The sequence below is a fragment of the Tachypleus tridentatus genome, chromosome 2, assembly GCF_004210375.1.
Source record: "Tachypleus tridentatus isolate NWPU-2018 chromosome 2, ASM421037v1, whole genome shotgun sequence".
Classification (NCBI taxonomy): Eukaryota; Metazoa; Arthropoda; class Merostomata; order Xiphosura; family Limulidae; genus Tachypleus; species Tachypleus tridentatus.
The window spans coordinates 40,359,129-40,381,010 of NC_134826.1; the positions used below are offsets into that span (position 1 = coordinate 40,359,129).

Sequence of the window (21,882 nt, forward strand, 5' to 3'; positions counted from 1 at the left end):
CCGTCACTTTGTGACGTCTCTACAGCTGAAAGAGCGAACCCATTTGGTGTGACGAAAATTCAATCTTCTGTACTGATCTTCTGTAGATAACATGCCAGCTGTTGCTATGGTATTTACTTTAAATCATCAATATACAAACAAACATGAATGTTGCTGAAGTCATGGCCCGAGATGGCCAAGCGTGCTAAGGGTTCGCATCCCCGTCGCGCCAAACATGCTCGCCCTTTCAGCCGTGGGGGCGTTATAATATGACGGTCAATCCCACTATTCGTTGGTAAAAGAGTAGCCCAAGTGGTGGCGGTGGGTGGTGATGACTAGCTGTCTTCCCTCTACTTTTTCAATGCTAAATTAGGGACGACTAGCGCAGATACCCTCGAGTAGCTTTGCTAGAAATTTAAAACACAAACAAAACATTTATTACAGCAAAAAACTAGACTGATCACAGCTTTTCAGATGCAATTACTAATTTGTTTCATATTTCATAATTATTAAACATTCTAGATTGAATTAAAGAAATTTAAATCAACTTTTTGAAAGAGTAGATGTATACTTTGCCACAAATCCTTTAATCAGCATAATATACAAAAAGAATGGAAATCTGAACTTGTGCCAGGGGTAAATATTAATAACGTAATGGTTATTGTGAACCTTTAATCCTTTTCGTGTACTTCAAAACTATATTTTTCACACATGGTAACTTTAATATATTTTATATCTAGACTTATACATAGACAGAATATTGGAAACTTCTTCGTACAAAAAAAAAAAAAACAACGTATTCTGGAATAATCATAGATAGAAGGAGTAAATAGTGTTTTCCTTATCGTTTATCTGAATGGTCTTAAAACAACTACTGTAGCATGATGAATGTGATATGAGTACGTCAAATACAATTGTATAAACCACACACATACACCATGAAGAATAAAAATGGAAGATCAACAGCTTATAGAATAGAGACCCTAGATCTGTGACACGTCTACAAGAAACTGTATATTTCAGTAAAGAAATAGTAAGGTAAAAGAAAACAAGAGAAAATGTGAAGCTGTAAAAGTTAGGAAATACCAGAAATTTTAACACAAGTGTAAAAACACTTTTAAAGAAAAACAAAACAAGCAGCAAGGTTTCATAGACTAGATAAAAATTAGAAACGACATACGGAGACAAGGAAGACAAGAAATGATAAACCAGCATACGGGTTTATTTAACAGGATTTGACAGGAAGAAAGGCTGTTACCCAGCAAAAATAACAATCTCATATGCAAAACAAGACAAAGTAAAAACACAGGCTCTTAAACGTAATATCCCATGTATACAATACATTATAAGGCTAGTCTAATGATAGTTTTGACTGCCAACCAGTATAGAGAAAAAACTGATTTATAAAAGTATATTCTTTAAGTGACAAATTACATGACATTAGCTGGTATGTTTCAAGAGAGACATTTTATAAATAAAGGATTTTTTATCACTGGAGAAGAGCTGACAGGTGGGATATACACGTGATACAGTTGTTCTCACAATGGGAAGTATCAGATACGTACTCATAGTTTAAACCCAGGAAGTTGGAACATGGAATTAAAAACACGCAGATGAAAGGAAAACACTTGATGTATTTTGTTCCTAACGAAGATATAAACATATTGGAATATACACTGTACAACTGAAAAGCTTAATTAATGTAAATACCCAAGAAACAATCTCAAGGTGGAAGACCAATACAAGGGAAAAGATAGACTACTGGGGAACATGAGAATCATAAAGACCATTGCAGAGTGCCTCATTAAGATACACGACTAAAAAAGTACAGCTATAAATAAAAACATAAAGTATTAGACAGACATACAAATAACGTTTAAGAAACGCAAATGGTCGCGAATTTAAACGTAAATCAAGAAGTGATAACAGCAGATGGACAAAGAGGATAACAGAAACACAACCAAGAATAAGAAACGGAGTAAGAGTGAAAAGATAATTAGAAGAGCATGAGACGATAGCGGGAGAGAGATCTAGAAAAAAAAAGTGAAGATGACTACATCTTATATTAAACTGAGAATACATGAGAGAGGAACTACTTAGGTAATAAACTTCTAGTTGTCTAAGTTATAGAAATTGCGAATGTTCCTGTAAACATTTTAAAGAAACAAGAACATTCCATCGAATATCGATGTTTTATATATTTTTATTAGAAATATTTATTTATGTTTTATATATGTATATAATATTTATTGTGTAAAAATATAGAACAATACTCATATACAATGATGGATTCTTCTTAACGCTTTGGTGAAGAAAATTTATCAAATTTACAGTTCCTCACGTAAATCTAGTATTTCACGTTTACCTTTACTTGTTTTTAGCGCAAAACAGTACAATGGGCTTTTTCAGCTCTGCCCATCGAATCAAACTCCCGGATGTGGTTTAAGTCCGTAAACTTACTGCTAATTAACCAGAGGGACTAATTTTTACTTGTTATAAATAATTTCCTATCAGACCAAGCTATGAATCCCGTATCATTTCATTTATACTGCGCAGTGGTAGTCAATAGTCTATAAGTAAAATTATCTTTATACTTTTATTTGCAATCTGAAAACAAATCTGAACAAAAGTCCATAAAGAACTTGCTAAGGAAGACACGTGCATTTGCTGTGTATTGTTTCAATACAAAAGTTAGGACTAAAAAGCACATTTGAGTCACCAGGTTATGTTCTGTTTGTTTGTTTTGAATTAAACACAAAGCTACACAATGGGCTGGCTACCTGTGCTCTGCATACCACGACTATCGAAACCCGGTTTGTAGCAGAGAGACTCTGCAGACGTGCCACTGGAAAGCGCTAAGACACATATTTTTACTTACTGGTTACGTAAGTGTATTGTAATACATCGGTAACCTAAGATTACTTGATAGATTGATAACACGAATTTGTTTGTTGTAAACTCCGAAACGTAATTAATACGAATATGTGAAACGTGATGTTGTATACACGGTTATTGGTTGCACTCCCTGATGCCAACCAAACAACTAAAGTATAGCATACTTAGAAACATATATCAGTAATATAATCTTACCATCACTTTTCTTGTTCCTCCACCGTAACATGCCTGTTCTTTCTTTGTAAGTTCTCGACAATCAATATAAGAATCTATATAGAGAAATAAATAAACAAAAGGCATGACACTTTAGTCCTGTCCTCTTGGTTTTTCTACAGTTTTCTATAATACAATATCTGTAAACTGAAGTATCAACGTTAAAGCATGGCATAAAATGAATATGTTATAACATGTTTCTAAGGTTCAAAGGTTACATAAAAAAGGGCAAAATACATGACGAAATTTGTTGCTAAATAAGGAATAATTTTGGAAGAGGCAGTTGAAAAGATGAAGGAATGTTAAACACCCATGAAACAACCTCAAAATGGTACACCAATACAAGAAACGTTTGTTGGTTTGTTTTTGAACTTCACGCAGAGTTAAACGACGTTTATCTGCGCTAGCCTTCCCTAATTTAGCAGTATAAGACTAGAGGGAAGGCAGCTAGTTATCACCAACCACCGCCAACTGTTGGCCTACTCTTCTACCAAAGAACAGTGGGACTGATCACTTTATAACGCCCCCACGGCTGAAAGGGCAGCATGTTTGGTGTGATGGGGATTCAAACCCGTGATCCTCAGATTACGACTCGAGCGCTTTAACCCCCTGGCCATTGCTGGGCCTACAAGAGAGACGGTAGATGTTACAGTAAAATCATGTTGTAGTTATTTTGGGAATAGTAAATATACAATGAAAGTCAAAAGATACTAAGGATATATATGTTAAATAATAACCTGATTAATTTCTGGATACTTCCAATATAATCGTTGAATAAATTTCAATGTGTGATGTGACTCTCAGACCTTGATTATTAACTCTAATTTGCTTTTCTAACATTCCATATGGTAAGATAATGCGTTAAATCCTACATATAGCTTATATTAATATTTCCTTTAGTAATTAAACACTTATGTGTGCGTTACTTGGAGAGTCTCCATTTGTAAAGTCCAACTGTGAGTTAGTAACAAGTTGCGGAACGTATAATGCTAAAATTCCAGGTTCTATTCTCTCGTTTGAAAGAACGTAGATAGCACAATGTGTAACGTTGTAGTATGAAAACAACAACATTTTATGTACAGATGCAAAGCAATTCCTTGTAATTCGCTTAGACTTTCAAACTTTCCTAGCTATAATTTTTAACAACACTAACAAATGTTTATTGTGGACTACTAAATTATCACAGGACAACAGTAAATAAGTAAACGACAAGGCAACTTTAGAGAACTTCTGGGCGAAAGTAGAGAAGAATGTATAGTATCGTGTCAATCAAATTGTATTTGCTATGTCCAGTACCGCCTAAGCCTTTCCATCAACACCAGGAGTCACCAGTCACTCTAAAATACGACAGACATAGCAGTAGTTGGAACGCTGATTTTATAGATGTACTTTCGTAGGGTCTCCAAAAGTGTTCTATTTCAAAAGTATATACAGCCGAAATTAAGAGTAGCAAATAGTTTTATTTCTTGCTATTTGAAATTAGTATGTCGTGCTGTGTTGCAGCCTACAGAGTGCCCCTCGCTAGTACAGCGGTATGTCTTCGGATTTACAACGCTAAAATCAGGGGTTCAATTCTCCTTGGTGGGCTCCGCAGATAGTCCGATGTGGCTTTGCTATAACAAAACACACAAACACACGCCTACATAGTACACAATTCTTCTCGTGATTCATGGCAAGCGCACGTTGTACTGACATCACGACACTTCAAACTGTAATGTAAAGTTCCCCTACGTGACGTCATCTTAATGTCCATTGATTGACTGGCAGACATCACACTACTTTATTGTAATTAAAACAAGTGCAACCAAAATATTTCATGAATAACTGTTGTTAATGTAAAATTGGTCTTTTCCTAAATATAAAACAAATACAACTATCTTATAAAGACTTGCTCATAACCAGCGTAATACAATAGGATGATATAAATGTAGATTCATAGTTAAAACAATCGACACATTTAGATACACTAATTTTTCTACCATTCTATTATTTGATAAGATTAAAATACATTTTATCAGTAGTTTTCATATTAGTTAACAATATTGTACGTTATTACACATCACCGAAGATTAATGTTTTAAGAGAAACATTTACGTTTGAGAATCACTATTCCAAGAATAATAAGATATGTTTTTAAAAAAAATATTTATTTCACAATCTGTGTGCAGCTTAGTCTCACAGAATGATGATTTTTGACTAATTCTAACTTCAATTTTGGTGCAACAAAAAACGTCTTAGGAAAAACTTGTATTACAGTTTTGTATATAAGTTCTATTCTTAGGATGGTCCGTGCGTAACCCAGTGGATAGCGTGTCAGAAATGTAAATTTGAGAATTTATGGTTTCAGTCCCGTTGCCGTATACTAATTTCGCACTTTGGGACCAGGAGTGCTTTATAACAGTAACATCCATATTCCATAATTTGGGCAGAAAAGAGCAATCTAGGAATTGGCGGCAGGTGTTGTCGACTATTCGTTAAAAATTAGTGATTGGTAAAATTATACAGGAATCGGAACTCGTTTATTTGAGTTCCTTGTAATATATCGATAGTTCCTGATGAATCAGTAATAGCAAAATTCTGAGCTAATGTAGACACATTCTGGAAATGAAAGACGTTGTTTGTTCACATTTAATAGAAACGACGGTAATAAACTCCAGTTTCAATTAAACAAAATAAAGAACTACTTTATCCTAACGGATTTATGATTTGTTGTGTATTCGTTAAGTAGTAAAGAATGGGACAGTGAGACATTGTTTATTTATGCGCATCACTAATTAGAACATGAGGAATTTGTTCACCTTAAAGGAATGTTGCGTATCCATCCTATCACAATTTAAAAGACTGCTTAGTGAAGATATTATTATTTAGTTTATTTTGTAAATTAATAATGTATATTATTATTTTATTATAAGAGAGTTAAAAGCAGACGATTATTGGAAGATGTGTTTGTAAGTCATTGATGTCGAGTATATAGCGAGCAGACGATTTAGTAGTAAACATATATTATAAATAGTATGAGATGAGCGGGAAACAGCAGGTAGACAAAGACAATAACATAAGAGAGTATAGTCACAGTCAACGAGAAGTTCGGCCCGAAGCCAACTACCGTAGAAATGATAGGCTAACAAGTAACATAGGCCTAACGTTTAATATGTTAGAGTAAGACTAACGGTAGAAAAGAAAAATAGTTTATTCCTTTAAAGCTTGGTTCTAAAATAATTGAGTCAACCTGAGTGCACTTTCACAAAAAGTTTGGTTTGTTTTAAAATTCGAGCAAAGCTATACGAAAGGTATTTACACTTTCTGTTCTGTATTAAGCAGTGTAAGATTAGAGGGGAAGGCAGCTAATCATCACTATCCACCACCAGCTCTTTGGCTACTATTTTACCAACGAATAGTGGGATTGACTGTTATATTATAATTCCCACGTTGGTGGAAAGGCGAGCTTGTTTGGTGTGACGGAGATTCAAACCTGCGACCTTCAGACTGCAAGCGAAGCGAAGCATTGTAACCACCTGGCCACGCTAGGCCTTGATAAAAGAAACAGAGAACATTTTGAATAAAGAAGACCGAACGATTACTGGAAAAGTAGCGAACGACTGCGGTAACTCGCTTGTATTCTACAGGGAATATTATTACAATAGAAACAGAAGAAGACAGTTCGGCTTATGAACTGAAATTCTAAAGCAATTGAATGGGATTAAGTGGATATTTGGCAAGAAGAAGAGAGCTACTTATGTTCAGGTGGGAGGTTCTTATGTAACTATGATTATGTGTATATATATATGTGTACCCCTAAAATACGTTGTACACTAATCAAAGATACACTGTATCCCTAAAAGAAATTGTACGCTAATCAGACACACTGTACCCTTAAAAGACACTGTACACTAATCAAAGACACACTGTACCCCTAAAAGACATTGTACACTAGTCAAAGACACACTGTACCCCTAAAAGATATTGTACACTAATGTAAGACACACTACACCCCGCTTAGAAAAATCAGTGAAGTATGTTTTGCTTTATGGAGCCTATTGCTGAATTGCCTTATGTTATATATAAACGATATTTTTTGAAGAAATTTATAACTGACGGTTTTTCGTGATGTAATCTGTGTAAAAAAATTGATAGATAACGTTGTGCTTTTTAAGAAAATCGTGACTTTGTGTTGAGCTGTTTCAAAATATCATTAGGTAGTATTTTTCTGCTTGTTTTGAATTTCGCGCAAAGCTACTCGATGGCTATCTGCGCTAGCCGTCCCTAATTTAGCAGTGTAAGACTAGAGGGTAGGCAGCTAGTCATCACCACCCACCGCCAACTTTTGGGCTACTCTTTTATCAACTAATAGTGGAATTGACCGTCACCTTATAACGCCCCCACGGCTGAAAGGGAGAGCATGTTTGGTGCGAAGGTGATTCGAACCCGCGACCCTCGGATTACGAGTCGAGTGCCTTTTCCACCTGACCATGCCGGGCTGGTATTTTCCTCTTTAAGAAGATAGTTACATTGTGTTGTATTAAAAATATAGGGCGCTTGTAAGAAGTTTGCTAGATAGTGTTGCGTCGCGTTAAAAAGATCATTAGATGTGCTTTGCTGTTTTAGATCATTACAGTATGTTGTGCTGTGTTAAGAAGATCACCAGATAATGTCGTGCTGTTTAAGAAAACCTCTATATGTTTTCTACTGGATAACAAAATCGCACTTATTGAGCACTGTTGTGGATGAACACGTTATAACTCTTTCTCCACATGTTCTGTTGATGAATCACATGAAGACAACTAATTGTCGGTAAAAGTATATTAGAAAGCTCGTGAACCAGTCAGCTGATTGTGACATCTTTATGCTATGTCAATAACATTTCTTTCATGGAAGCTACCTGTGAGAAGAACTTGTTGAAACTAACATTGAAATATATAGAAGTTATCTTCTTTCGATTAACAATGAACCCCCTTCCCCTTGTATTTTTGGTTTTTCTTTCTGTTCATCTCGTTTTCTACAAAACTGTCTTAGAGCGCAAACTGAACAAAAGAAACGTAATTACACTGTATTTTTAAAGCTTGGCATAGAAATAGAAATAGATTTCCTGTTAAGAAAATTTTCCAAAGAAGAACGGTAAACAACAGTTGAATTCAAGTTCGAATTGGTTGGAAACAATCAACGACAGAATGTTCTGTACCGGAGAGAAGAACGCTATCGTTGCCAAATAGATGGTTTACAAACAAGTATAGAGAGTGCTACATGTATCGGTTTTCTACAGAAAACTGATGGCAACCTGACTGCTGACAGGTACAATGTTATTTACTTCCGATCAAAGCAAGCTACACATACACTTTAAAACTAAAAATTATCGTAATTATGATTATAGCTATAATTTAATATATTGTTCTTACTCATAAAGATTGGCCATCCTTACTATTAACGATAATTTTTCCAGTAATCCTTATAGTATCTGACAACATCTTGTCGAATTAGAAGATTTAGATTAACCCTAATTTGATATACTAATTTCAGAATGTAAAATAATCCTCGCAATAAATATATATATAATAGAGTGAAGGGCCCAGCATGGCCAGGTGGGTTAAAGCGTGGGACTCGTAATATAAGGGTCGCGGGTTCGTATCCCCGTCGCGCCAAACATGCTCGCCCTTTTAGCCATGGGTGCGTTATAATGTTACGGTCAATCCTATTATTCGTTTGTAAAAGAGTAGTCCAAGAGTTAGCGGTGGGCGGTGATGACTAGTTGGCTTCCCTCTAGTCTTACACAGCTAATTAGGGACGGCTAGCGCAGATAGCCCTCGAGTAGCTTTGCACGAAATTAAAAAACAGAAAATGAAAATAAAAATACGATATATATTAAACTATTTAACAACTAATATTGTTAATGAACTTAACATTAAGAAGAGAATATAGCTAACTTCTAAAATACATACTTTATCATCCGCCCATTTAAAAGTATGACACTATTATATGACTCCCAGGGATACAACGATGCGTCTAAAAGCTTGTAACACTAAAAACCGGGTTTCTGTAACTGTGCTCCATAGTGGCGCAGCTGTATTTTTGCGGACGTACGACGCTAGAAACCGGGTTTCGAAACCAATGATGGGCAGAGTATAATTCTTCTCAACTACAAACAAAGACACCATATACATAAACGTTATATAATACTTTCGAAGAATGTCTAGTGATCAATTATAGGTAATTAAACGATTCCGACAGAGTAATGCTAGGGTAATTAATATCCAAGTTTAATTACTGATTCAGGAAACTAGGACTAGGACAATAGAGATAGCATATGCAGCAAAACTGATATATTTTTGAAGATATAAATGATACATAACAATGCAAAGTGGTAAAAAATCGTATAATAAATAGGAAACGTAATATTTTGACTAAACTAATAATAATGAAAACAATATTGAAGTATTCGACTGTGTCTGATGCAAATAATTCGACTTTAGCAACCTCGTACGTTTATAATCCATCATTACACTCCCTGAGAAACTCATTCCATTTGGAAGAGATTCATCTTTTAGCAAGAGAATGATCCCAAGAAAACAGCAAATATATTTAACCGATATACAACGTTAAACACACCGATAACGTTTCCACAAATGGAGGCTTTGCTTTCATAAACTCCCGATAAAAGCATTATTACTGAGCACGATAGTGTTAACTGTGTTATGATGGATTGGACACTAAATGTTCTTCGCATATTATTTATTGCTCATAATACCCTCAAATCTATCTTATTATAATCTAAGAGACTTCTATGGACATCCATCTTAGGTTTTATAGGTTTCCAAAAGCTATTAAGATCTTCAGTTTAACCCAAAAAAAACATCACTAAAGTAGAAGACCGGTGAGCAGTATAGTAGCAAAACGTTTTGATGTTGGTATCAGAAGGACCAGTTTACAATACTCGAAGTTGTTGTGATGATTTAAACACCAAACTTAACTTGGGGAGTATGAAAATAATACGGTGTTTCAATAACTTACATACATGATGCCCATCCAATCAACACTTCAAACCAGGCTAGAACTGTTACCTTCACAGCAACTGCCATCCATTAAACAATAAGGGAAATAAGTAATACAAACTTTTAAAAAATAAGGATGATGTAGGTATTTTAATGACAAGAAATACAGAAACAATGTAAAGATGAATACACGAAACTATACAAATATTTCCATATAAGTAGCCACTGAGTCAATGTTACAATTTTATGGGAATTAGCCATTGTAAGACATTATAGGACTATTTATATTAAATGTTTTTATTCAAGCCTGAAATCATATAAATGAAAAGAATTCAATGTCTATTTGTAGATAAAAGTTTATGTTGGAAATATTTATTTCTGTTTTGTTTTTTTTTCATTGCTATTCCTGCGCCATTTTTATTCTATTTAAAAGTTTTTTATTATTTGTTAATGTAAAAGCTAAAAGGCTTAAGAGGGAAGTAAAAAACCTGGTTGAGTAGGAGTAACACAAGACACTTGGAACAATAAATCACATTCGTTCGTTAATAAAACAGTATGCAGGCATAAAATCTATAAATGATACTCTGCGTAAAGCAAGTGGCTGATTTATAAAATATGAGTGCATTGCATAATTTATACCCCTTGTATTTTTCTCTTTTGTGATAAAATTTTGTACCATTAAGAAATGCACCATCTATTTTTCATAATTATATATATATTGGGTTGAGGAATAATTCGTGAGCGTTTTTTCAAGTTAAAAAAATATATTCATAAATGAAACGCTTTCGCAAAATATTTCATGTCATTTGGTAGATAATTTTTTGCTCTAATAGATGGTGTGTTTGATTTTCATATGTCTTTAATTTTTGCTTTCATTTTCAGCTCATTAAATGGAATGTCAAGTGGACAAAATCGAGCATTTTCGACACCATCTGCTTTTCGCATTTAATTTCTTGCAATTTCGTTTAAAACAATGCATACTATATACCTTGGTATTACATGAAATAAAGTATCATAATAAATGTTTTGGGTGTAATGTGTTCATGCATTGAAGTCTTGTATAGTCTTGCATGTAATGCTTGAATGAAATTATTTAAAAACGCTCACGAATTATTCCTCAACCTAATATATTAAATTGGTGTACTCTAGTGTTCTTGATTTTCCATTCTAACTTCAGGCGGTAACTTTCCATATGTTAGGCATATATCACGATGTTCCGCTACTACTTACTACACACATAAAACAGATATATCTATCTTTACAACATGAGGAAGCTCCTTCTTGGGGAATATGCTCTTTTTCCTTCGTGAGCTTATATTTGTATATATATAATATAATAGAGTCATTGAATTCAGTACAACGTTGACTACAAAAAGCTGTTAATCAAACACAGTTTATCAGATATTAGATCAAACTTCATTATTGTTTCTTTGTTTCGAATTTCGCACAAAGCTACACGAGAGCTACCTGCGCCAGTCGTCCCTAATTTAGCAGTGAAAGACTAGAGGGAAGGCACTGTTCATCAATCACAGTCCATCGCGAACTCTTAGGCTACTCTTTTACCAACGAATAATAGGATTGACCGTTACATTATAACGTCCTTTCAGCTATGGAAACGTCGGTGTGACGGAAATTCGAACCCGCGACTCCAAACTTCATTAAACACCATTTCTCAAGCAACAAAAGGATAACTTTTCTTTTTATATATTTGTTTAGTCAAAGCAACGTGGCGCAGATAGCCTAGTTGCTTTGCGCGATAAAACACCAAACCAACCAACCAAAGCAACGTACCTTATGTCTATTCTCTGAATGTAATATTTCTTATTAACTGACTTAGGTTATAGATTAAACAAAACTGTAACTGATGTACGCTTAATCCGTAAATGATTTCCAATTTTCTTCATCACCTACAAATTTTTAAGAAAACGTCATAGGAACTTTTACATAAGTAAATGAATTTATTTAAATTGGATCACATTTTGTATTATTTTTGAAATATGCATAACTGAATTATGGAAAGTCTGTTATTAAAACCAAAACAATTTTTATGAAGTTTAAATTGGTAACCCTGTGCTATTAGAAATAATTATAGGCTATCATTCTTTTACAATACTTTTGTTACGCTAGTTTTAAACGATAAGGGAAAACACCCCCTTAAAGTCTCCCCTTCTGGGACAGCGGTAAGTCTACAGATTTAGAATGCTAAAATCAGTGGACACAGCAGATAGTCCGATGTAGTTTTGCTATAAGAATACACAAACAAACAAACACCACCTTAAAACATTGTTGTGTGCAAATCCCTTTTTTTCATAACTTGCAATTCATCAGCAACTAAAGGTGTTACAATTGGGGCTTAAAGGCAAAAGTTAAAAAATTCGGCTTGCACATCTAAGAAATTTGAAATATAATATTTATTAAACTTAAATTTGCAGGCCTGTGTAATTGATCAAAATCTATGAAATAATTAATGTTTTCCGTACGTTTTCTTTCACTGGAGGTTCAGCTACACGAGGGCTATCTGCGGTAGCCGTCCCCAGAGGAAAGGCAGCTAGTCATCACCACCCACAGCCAACTCTTCGGCTACTCTTTTACCAACGAATAGCGGGATTGACCATTAATTTACAATGCCTCCATGACTGAAAAGGCGAACATGTTTGGTGGGACGGTGATTCGAACCCGCGACCATCAAATTACGAGTAGAGTGCCTTAAACACCTGGCCATGGCGGGCCTACCAAGTTTCCTTCACATGGTTTCTAGCGAACGATACAGACGATAACCTGCTTGAACGTATAAAGCTTCAGTTTTGTGTTATTAGTTTTAACACAGTAAATCATATTTTGATTTTTATATTCAATTTTGTTAGACTTTATTTGTATTTTACGAACCTTTAAATTAATTTTAAAAAATGTCTTAAGTGAATAAAAAAATAATAAAAACTAATCATAACAGTATCTTAGCGGTAAGTCTGTAGGTTTATGACGACAATTTTAAACCTATACTAATTAATAACCTAACATCCACCTGCAACGCCCCCTACAATCCCGTACTCGTTTATACTCTCGTCCCTAAGACAAGTGTCCGTCAATGGTCACATTCAAATTCTCTCTTTTGTAACCTGAAGATGACCTAGGAAGGTCGAAACGTTGTTCTCTTTTTATCGATAAAAGTGTTAATATCCATGCCAGGCCCATTTCAGCACGCCTGGTCGCGCCTAAAACATAATCGCCCTCCCAGCCGTGGGGGCGTTATAATGTGACGGTCAATCCCACTTTCCGTTGATAAAAGATTAACCCAAGAGTTGGCGGTGGGTGATGATGACTAGCTGCCTTCCCTCTAGTCCTACACTGCTAAATCAGGTACGGCTAGCACAGATAGCCCTCGAGTAGCTTTGTGCGAAATTCCAAAACAAACGTTCTGAGATACATTTTTATTTCAAGTGGGTTTCTCGTCATCAAGAAAAGTATTGATGCTTTATTAAATAGATTCATATTGTCTTCAGTTAACTTTTCACTTAGTGTTTTTCTGGATAGTTTTAACTGTAAATGACTTAGCTTCACTCAACAGCCAGCGAGGAAGACCGCGTCAATATTCATGAATTGTGTAATAACCCAAGATACATCTATTGGGTGGAGGAAAATTATAGTTCCAGGGAAATGGATACATTACTGCAATCCCCAGAGATGGACGCTTTTTATACGTTGGTGAAGAAAAAGCGATAACAATAAATAAACAAAAAAACACACACAAAAAAACGTGTTAACAGAGAAAATTACATGTATTTAAAATTACAGTATGGTTTAATGGATTTTAGGATATACGAATAAAACTTTGAAAAATAGCTGAGGTGACGAGGCTAGTGAAATTATGAAGAAACAAAAAAATTGCCGAAAAGTGTGTGTCCAACTTTTCCATCTGGTTTCGAAAAAAGAAAATCAAATTTCGTGAGAATACTAATAACAGTTTGATTACAAAAAGTTTAAATTCTGTTATTTTGAAACGCAAAAATATGTTCCACAAAATAACAGTTGTGTTTACTTTTATAAAATAATGGTGAAAACAGATGGAAATTGGAAAATTTGCTGAACGGAAAACAAAATTCGTGGTCAGATTTTGAACTTACGATCTTCATCAAATTGTTTGTTTGTATGGTTTGAATTTCGTGCTAAGCTACTCGAGGGCTATCTGCGATCACCGTCTCTAATTTAGCAGTGTAAGACTAGAGGAAAGTCAGCTAGTCATCACCACCCACCTCCAACTCTTGGGCTACTCTCTTACTAACGAATAGTGAGGTTGACCGTCACATTATAACACCCCCACGGCTGAAAGGGCGAGCATGTTTGGCGCGACCGGGATTCGAACCCGAGACCCTCGGATTACGAGTCGAATGCCTTAACACGCTCGGCCATGCCGCACCATTCTTCATCAAATAGCGATGAAGTTTGTTTTTGTTTATTGTTAAGTACAAAGGTAGATAACACAATGGGATCTTTGTGCTGTGCTCCCCACAAGTATCGAAACCAGGTTCTTAGGAAGTTTGTCTGATATAAATTGTGATCACCTACTTATTTTACCACACATCTTCATGTTTTATCTCGGTTTTAGGTCACTTTGTTATTCTTCTCGTTATTTCTAGTTTGCTAAGAAATAAAACGTTATTTCTTATAAATTATCTCTTGAACTGCACATCGTTGATTTATCTTATAGCCCGGCATGGCTAGGTGGGTTAAAACGTTCGTCTCGTAATCTGAGAGTTGCTGGTTCGAATCACCGTCGCATCAAACATGCTCGCCCTTTCAGCCGTCGGGGCATTATAATGTGACGGTCAATCCCACTATTCGTTTGTAAAAGAGTAGCCCAACAGTTGGCGGTGGGCGGTGATGACTGGTTGGCTTCCCTCTAGTCTTACACTGCTAATTAGGGTCGGCTAGCGCAGATAGCTCTCGAGTAGCTTTGCGCGAAATTCAAACAAACAAAATATATCTTATAACCCTTGAGGTTGAAAAATTTGTACAGAGCTGCTTGCTACTGATTACTATGTAATCCACTCTCAGCAAAACCGTGACTTAAAAAAAACAAAAACAGCGCTTGGAGATTATTCAGGCCAGGGCTGTGTTTGTCTTTCCATAAATTACAATAACATATCGCTCTTTTCTCAAATACTGACGTCTAATTTGGACTCACGGTCCTTAGGAACACTGTCAACATGTTTCACGTATTCATTCAGTCTTTACGCGTAAAAATACACGTATGAAAACAACTTAATAGCTGCAACAGGTTTTTATGGTAACTGAAAATTCAAAAGATAAATCACTTGCTGTGGCTACTGAACTACTCTCTAATTAATCACGCCCTTCTTATACATGTCCGTAGCTACTAAAGTTTTTGCATTCTAAGAATTCTTGCTGAAAATATTGGCAGCTAAACAAGGAGAAAGACAAGATCCATCCGTTGATATTCCTTCCAAATAATCCTTTCACTGCATAACTTAAACTCAATGAATACTTTCGTTGTCGCTGCAAACTCGTTTTTATAGCCTTTTGTTGACGCTAATGAAGGGATCTTTGTTACTTGTAGTATTTGAGTTTAACCAAACGTCACTCAATCGTGTCTGCCTATCGCAATGCTTATACGTTTATTTTTGTAGCATGAACAGCGGGTAGGTAAAAAGAGGAACCTTGAAAAAGAAACACGACAATTTAGGAATATTTTTGTTTCAAAACGGATAAGATAAAATCAGAAGAAATGTCAAAGTGGGTTGAAAGTAGAACGAAAGAAGTAACCGACAGAGAGATAGTTTATTTGTTTCGCGCGAAGCTACGTAAGGTTTAGTTTGTTAACTTTAACCGTCCCTAACCTCGAAGAGACAGACGAAAGGAAAGTCAGTTAATCAGCAACACCACCGCCATCTCTCGGGCTACTTTAATTGAACAGTGGAGTTTGACCATTACTCTTAAAACGTATTTAGAGCCTCATAATGGAAGAGGGAGAGAGCGATTTGGGAGCAAGTGAATACAAACCGTAGGCTCGTGGAGTTATAGCCCAGCACACTGGTATTTGGCCACGCTTGATCCTGAAGAAAGGTAAAATAAAAATGACAAAAGTGAAAGATATATTACAAATGAACAAATAAATAACGTTTTCTCTGAGAAAGTTTCAGGTGTTTATTTTGAATCGCTATTCACGGCGGAAAAACAAGTAAAAGAAATTATATTTTACCACAGCAATTGTTTAAGCCCTCATAATAAGTTTTGGTACTTAATTTAAGCCTGAATGTTTAAATTGTGTTCGAAGGGAGGAGAAAGATGAGGCCCTCCTAACCTTGTAGAACGAAACCTGACCGTAGACTGGGTGATACACAAGCTCGCGCTTGCTCTTACAAACATTGTTTATCTTCGCTAGACTGTTGTTTGTTAGTTTTATTCAAATACGAATTAACTGTATCGAAATATCTTTCTGTATTTGTAAACTTCAAGCAACTCCATTTTACGAACGTGCTGAACGTATTTATTCTCTGCTTAGTTATCAAACCATACGAATTCGCTTCCTAAGAGTCTGTATTCTATCGTTTGAGGACCATGTGTAAAATTAGGACTGAAAATCGCCTGCTGCGGCATTTCTTTGTGCTGCTACGTCAGCAAAGCAGACTAGTTAAGACGCTTGTTCGAAGTATATACAGTATCAGTTGTGATTGATCATAACATTCCCGCCCTTTTCACGTCAACATGTTTGTTATCTATTTTTGGTGAAGGTCTTGGAACACTGTACCCAAAAGACCTATTGTCTGAGAAACCACATATACAACATTATTTTTAGTATGTGTACTACGATTGGCTGGCAGTAGAACATCTAATTAACTATGGTTCTTTTGTGATACATTTATAATACTGGAATTTATTTTATAATTCTAGAAGTTAACTAGTGCCTGCAAGGGTTAACTTGGAGAGGTATTACATTTAAAATACGTATAGGAATAATCTGAAGTTTTATTTTGTTAAAACACTAATAAAGGTAACTATAATTTTGTAGTCTCATTAAGCTAAAAACTTCCCCGCCCTTGTAGCCTAGCGGTAAACTTGGGGGCTTAAATTTGGGATTCGATCATTCTTACAGCGGCCACATCTTGGATAGTCCATTACGTGGCCTTGGTATTCGGTTCTGGTTGAATTAAATGGACATACAAAATACGAATCTCATTAAGCACTTTTTATTCTTGTGAGTTTCATTGTTTTGATCAGTGTTACCAGAAACTTTGAAGGATATCTCTGTATCGAGAATAAAAATAGTGTGTATGTCGTGGAATTAGGCTTTTCGAAAGAGTTGTGTAAAATACTACTAGGCCTAAACGAAACATTCGATTTGACTAACGGCATTAGATTTTGTGGTTATCTGATAAAGTGAGGTGATATAAAAATTTGTATTTAATCACAAGGCCCGAGTATAAGAACTGCGTACAATATAAAATAATAAATCTTTTTAATAATACATAACACTTACATACCTCTCGAGGCTAAATCTAATTACGCTTTCCGCCTGCTCCAATCTACAGGATATAACCGAATTACTGACCGCAGCGGTTTTAGCAGAACACACGTAGTAGCACTAAAGCCACTGTTTATTGTTATCTCTTACGCGTGTACAAGACAGTTGCACTTTAACCAGTTGCTATAGAAATAATCTATACTTTCATACATTTTACCCTTCGAGAGTAGATACCATTAAATTATACTTCTGAGAATCTCCGTGCTGACGCTAGTGCCATATAAGACAATCAGCCCAACACTTTTACTATCAACTACCTGAAAGAAGACACTTGTGCTTTTCTGTTGTACTTTTGGCTTCTAACAGATCAGCATTATCTTATTTGTCCATTTTTCAGAATAAAGCAAAAAGTAGGTTTATTATATATTAATTGTACAAATAATCGCAGCTGTAAACAATAACTTAGGATTACCATGGCTTATGGATGATTTCAGTGCAGGATAAAAATGGTTAAATCAAAAACACGAGATGCATCTAAAATTTCAATAGTTTGTTTTGAATTCCTCTCAAAGCTACACGAGTGCTAGCTATCCTTAATTTAGCGGTGTAAGACTAGAGGGAAGTCAGCTAGTCTTCACCACCCCCAACCAACTCTTAGGTTACTCTTCTATAAACGAACAATGGGATTGATCGATTGTCACATAATAATGTCCCAACAGCTGAAAGGGCAAACATGTTTGGCGTAACGAGAATTCGAACCCGCGACCCTCAGATTACGAGTCAAGGGCCCTCTAACCCTCGGGCTTCGAAGGAGATACACACATTTACAACCACCCATGTACATCATCACAAGCCATTGAAAACACATATATCTTTTTTTTTATATTTTGGCTGGAATCAAGTCACAGTTGTTGAACATTGAACATTCAATAGGAACTTTCTAGGCTGGCAGATTACTCATATGGTTATTGAGAAACATTAACTTGATAATGTGTTATTAATATACAAATATCTACACAATAAATAATATTTTGTTTTGAAAGTTTTGCTATATGAAACAACTTGTTGAAATTTACTTCTTTGAAATTAAAACAGACTATTTTCACGAAGTAATGACAGTTCTAATTGTATTTAATCTCACTCGGCTAATTAAGTCGTTTACTCGTAATCCTAGAGTCGCAGGTTCGAATCCCCGTCACCTCAAACATGCTCTCCATTTCAGCCGTGGGGGTGTTATCATGTTACGGTCAATCCCACTATTCGTTGGTACAAGAGTAGCCCAATAGTTCGCTGTGGGTGGTGATGACTAGCTGCTTTCCTTCTAGTCTTACATTGCTAAATTAATGACGGCTAGCGCACATAGCCCTCGTGTAGCTTTGCGCGAAATTCAAACACAAACAAACATTTTTAGTATTTAACTCCTCATTCGTACGTTAAGCCTAAATAACATCCGAGTTCTAAAAGCAATTCAACAAAATAACTACTAGCTGATTTTTTGAGAATTCTTGTATTTTGCGATTTATCCTTTTAATAAGAACACTTGCACAGACTAACGCTTTGTTTATAGAATTTATATTTTAAAACAATTCTCAGTTAAGTTCGCGCTCTTTGTGTGTTTTTTATTAGAGCAAAACCACATCGTCCTATCTACTGTGTTCATCGGGGAAATCGAGCCACTGATTGTAGAATTGTAAATCCGTAGAATTACCGTTGTACCAGCAGGGAAAAGTACTCCTGGTTTTAAAAAAAATATATTCATCAAAGTACTAAAAAAAGAAAACAGCTAACTCTTAAAAGGTAAACGCTTACACCCCAAAGAATGTGTCTGGAGTAAGCGAAATAAATAATTTGCTCATTTCATCTGAATACTTACATTTATAGCTGGCTCCCAAAAGTCTATCAGTTCGAAACTAGGTACAGTTTTTTACATATAACCTTCGTATAGTTTTAAGCAAGATTTCTGAGAAGACAGAAATGATATATCCTTATTTTAGAATTCCGTAAAACATTCTGTTACTTTCCTGTAAGAGAAATACGTTTAAAAATCTCTATTCGTCTCAGCGACACTTACGGAATAATATTAATTTCCTCTTTTTCGAGTAACATAACACTAATGATACGAAAATAAAAATAAATTTCAAAAAACGGACTTAGAGATACTTGTTTACCTGAAATACAGTAAGATGTTTATATCATTTCCAACTATCATTTGTTGGATACAAATAATATTTGGTTTTTCTTACAACTGTTTATGTAAACTTGATACAAAATAAAAAGAACAAGTCTGTTGGAAATGCTTCGAACTGGTTATAAGAAATATACTTACAACACATTTTTATATACACTGCTGGCCAAAATCTTAAGGCCAATGAACATAAAGAAAAAATATGCGTTTTGTGTTGTTAGACTCAACCACTTATTTGAGTAGAGCTTTGAAAGGTGACAATAAGTAAAGGGAAAATAAAAATAAAAAACTTTTTAGCATTTAATAGGGAAAATGTGAACACAATGAAATTAGTCTAAATACTAGCTGGTCAAAAGTTTAAGACCATACGGAGACGAAGAGTTAATCGGTAAACACGTAACGAAATTTAGTTATTTGTATTCAAGCATTAGCGTTTCAACATCTTCTGTGTTACATTGGGTAAAAACATGGCAAAGGCTAAAAAGTTGACAGAGTTTGAACGTGGCTGAAATTATCGAGCTGCAAAAGCAAGGTCTCTCTCAACGTGCCATCGCTGGTGAGATTGGGCGTACTAAAACTGCTGTTGCAAATTTCTTAAAAGACCCTGAGGGATACGGAACAAGAATTTCAAGTGGTCGGCCCAAGAAAATACTGCCGGCGTTGAGCAAGAAGATTCGACGGGTTGTTCGGCAAGACACCAGCCGATCGTTGAACCAGATTAAGGCCCTTACGGATGCACAATGCAGCTCAAAAACAATGAGACGGCATCTACGAGAGAAAAAAAAACATAAACGTCTTCAAAGGACATGCCTCCTTTCACACCACGTAACAGCTCGGTTTAACTTTGCTGAGAAGCACCAAACATGAGACGTAAAAAAGTGGACGAAGATTTTGTTCTCTGATGAGAAAAAATTTAACCTGGATGGTCCAGGTAGCTTTAAACGTTACTGGCACGATAAGGATATCCCACCGGAAACCTTTTCTACACGACACAGTGGAGGAGGTTCCATCATGATCTGGGGTGCTTTCTCCTTCCATGGAACAATGGAACTTTAGGTTATACAGAGTCGTCAAACAGCAGCTGGCTACATTGGCATGTTACAGAGAGAATTCTTATTTACTGAAGACCCTCGCTTGTGTGGAAATGACTGGATCTTTCAGCAGGACAACGCTGCAATCCACAATGCCCGCAGCACAAAGGACTTTTTTCATGGCGAATAACGTGATTCTTTTGGACCATTTAGCATGTTCGCCCGAACTGAACCCCACTGAAGATGTTTGGGGGTGGATGGCAATGGAAGTCTATAGAAATGGACGTCAATTTCAAACATTGCATGATCTTCGTGAGGCCATCTTCACCATTTGGAATAACATTCCAGCCAGCCTTCTGCAAACGCTTATATCGACCATGCCAAAGCGAATGTTTGAAGTTATTCGCAATGACGACCGTGCAACTCACTACTGAAACCTCTTGTTGGACATTTCCTACCCTGTTTAAGACTTCGTTTTGGTATGGTCCTAAAGTTTTGACCAGCTGGTATTTAGGCTAATTTTATAGTGTTTACATTTTCTCTATTAAATGCTTAAGAGGTTTTTTATTTTTATTTTCTCTTTTCTTATTTTCATCTTTCGAAGCTCTAGTTAAATAAGTGCTTGAGTCTAACAACGCAAAATGCATATTTTTTCTTTATGTTCATTGGCCTTAAGATTTTGGTCAGTAGTGTATCCTTACCTCTATTTGCTTACACTTTCACCAAAATAAAGCATATTTCAGAGATAATAGGCTTGCATTCATTATAGTACGTAAAATATGGTCTCTAAAGTTGCTCAGAGATAGACTTTTGTGTGTATGTATCTGCCATATTTAAACACCTTAATAGACAATAGCACATACGTTTTAAGTACTATAGCTTAATCTATTTGTTTATTGTACTTCGAGTTTTTATATTTAAAAAAAGTCATAGTTTGTATATTGCCCACCTTAACTGTACAGGAATGAGAACCAGTCGCTATTACTCCTAAAAATCCTGCTTTTTATGTAATTCTAAAACATCAAATAAAGTTCTCAAGAGGAGCTTTAAGGTGAATTGATTGTTTTCGATTCGAAGTTCTAATAAAACGTAACCACCTGAGTGTTTCAGTGAATA

The 21,882-nt window shown here is 35.5% G+C and overlaps 1 protein-coding gene across 7 annotated transcripts in view; it reads right to left on the reverse strand.

Moving 5' to 3' along the window:
• LOC143241419 (cAMP-dependent protein kinase catalytic subunit 1-like) overlaps nt 1-17,703 on the reverse strand; it is a 168,916-nt gene extending 151,213 nt beyond the window's left edge. For 2 of the 7 annotated variants that reach the window (XM_076484775.1, XM_076484779.1), the window contains exons 1-2: nt 17,570-17,703; nt 3,070-3,143 (exon numbers count right to left, since the gene is read on the reverse strand). In XM_076484775.1, the coding sequence (XP_076340890.1) occupies nt 3,070-3,100 (31 nt within the window). In that variant the 5' untranslated portion in view covers nt 3,101-3,143; nt 17,570-17,703. Of the gene's footprint in view, nt 1-3,069; nt 3,144-9,020; nt 9,218-16,088; nt 16,142-17,565 lie in introns of those variants that run through there. The other 5 variants (XM_076484776.1, XM_076484781.1, XM_076484780.1 and 2 more) reach the window with 5 other exon arrangements.
• Between the last annotated feature and the right edge of the window lie 4,179 nt (nt 17,704-21,882).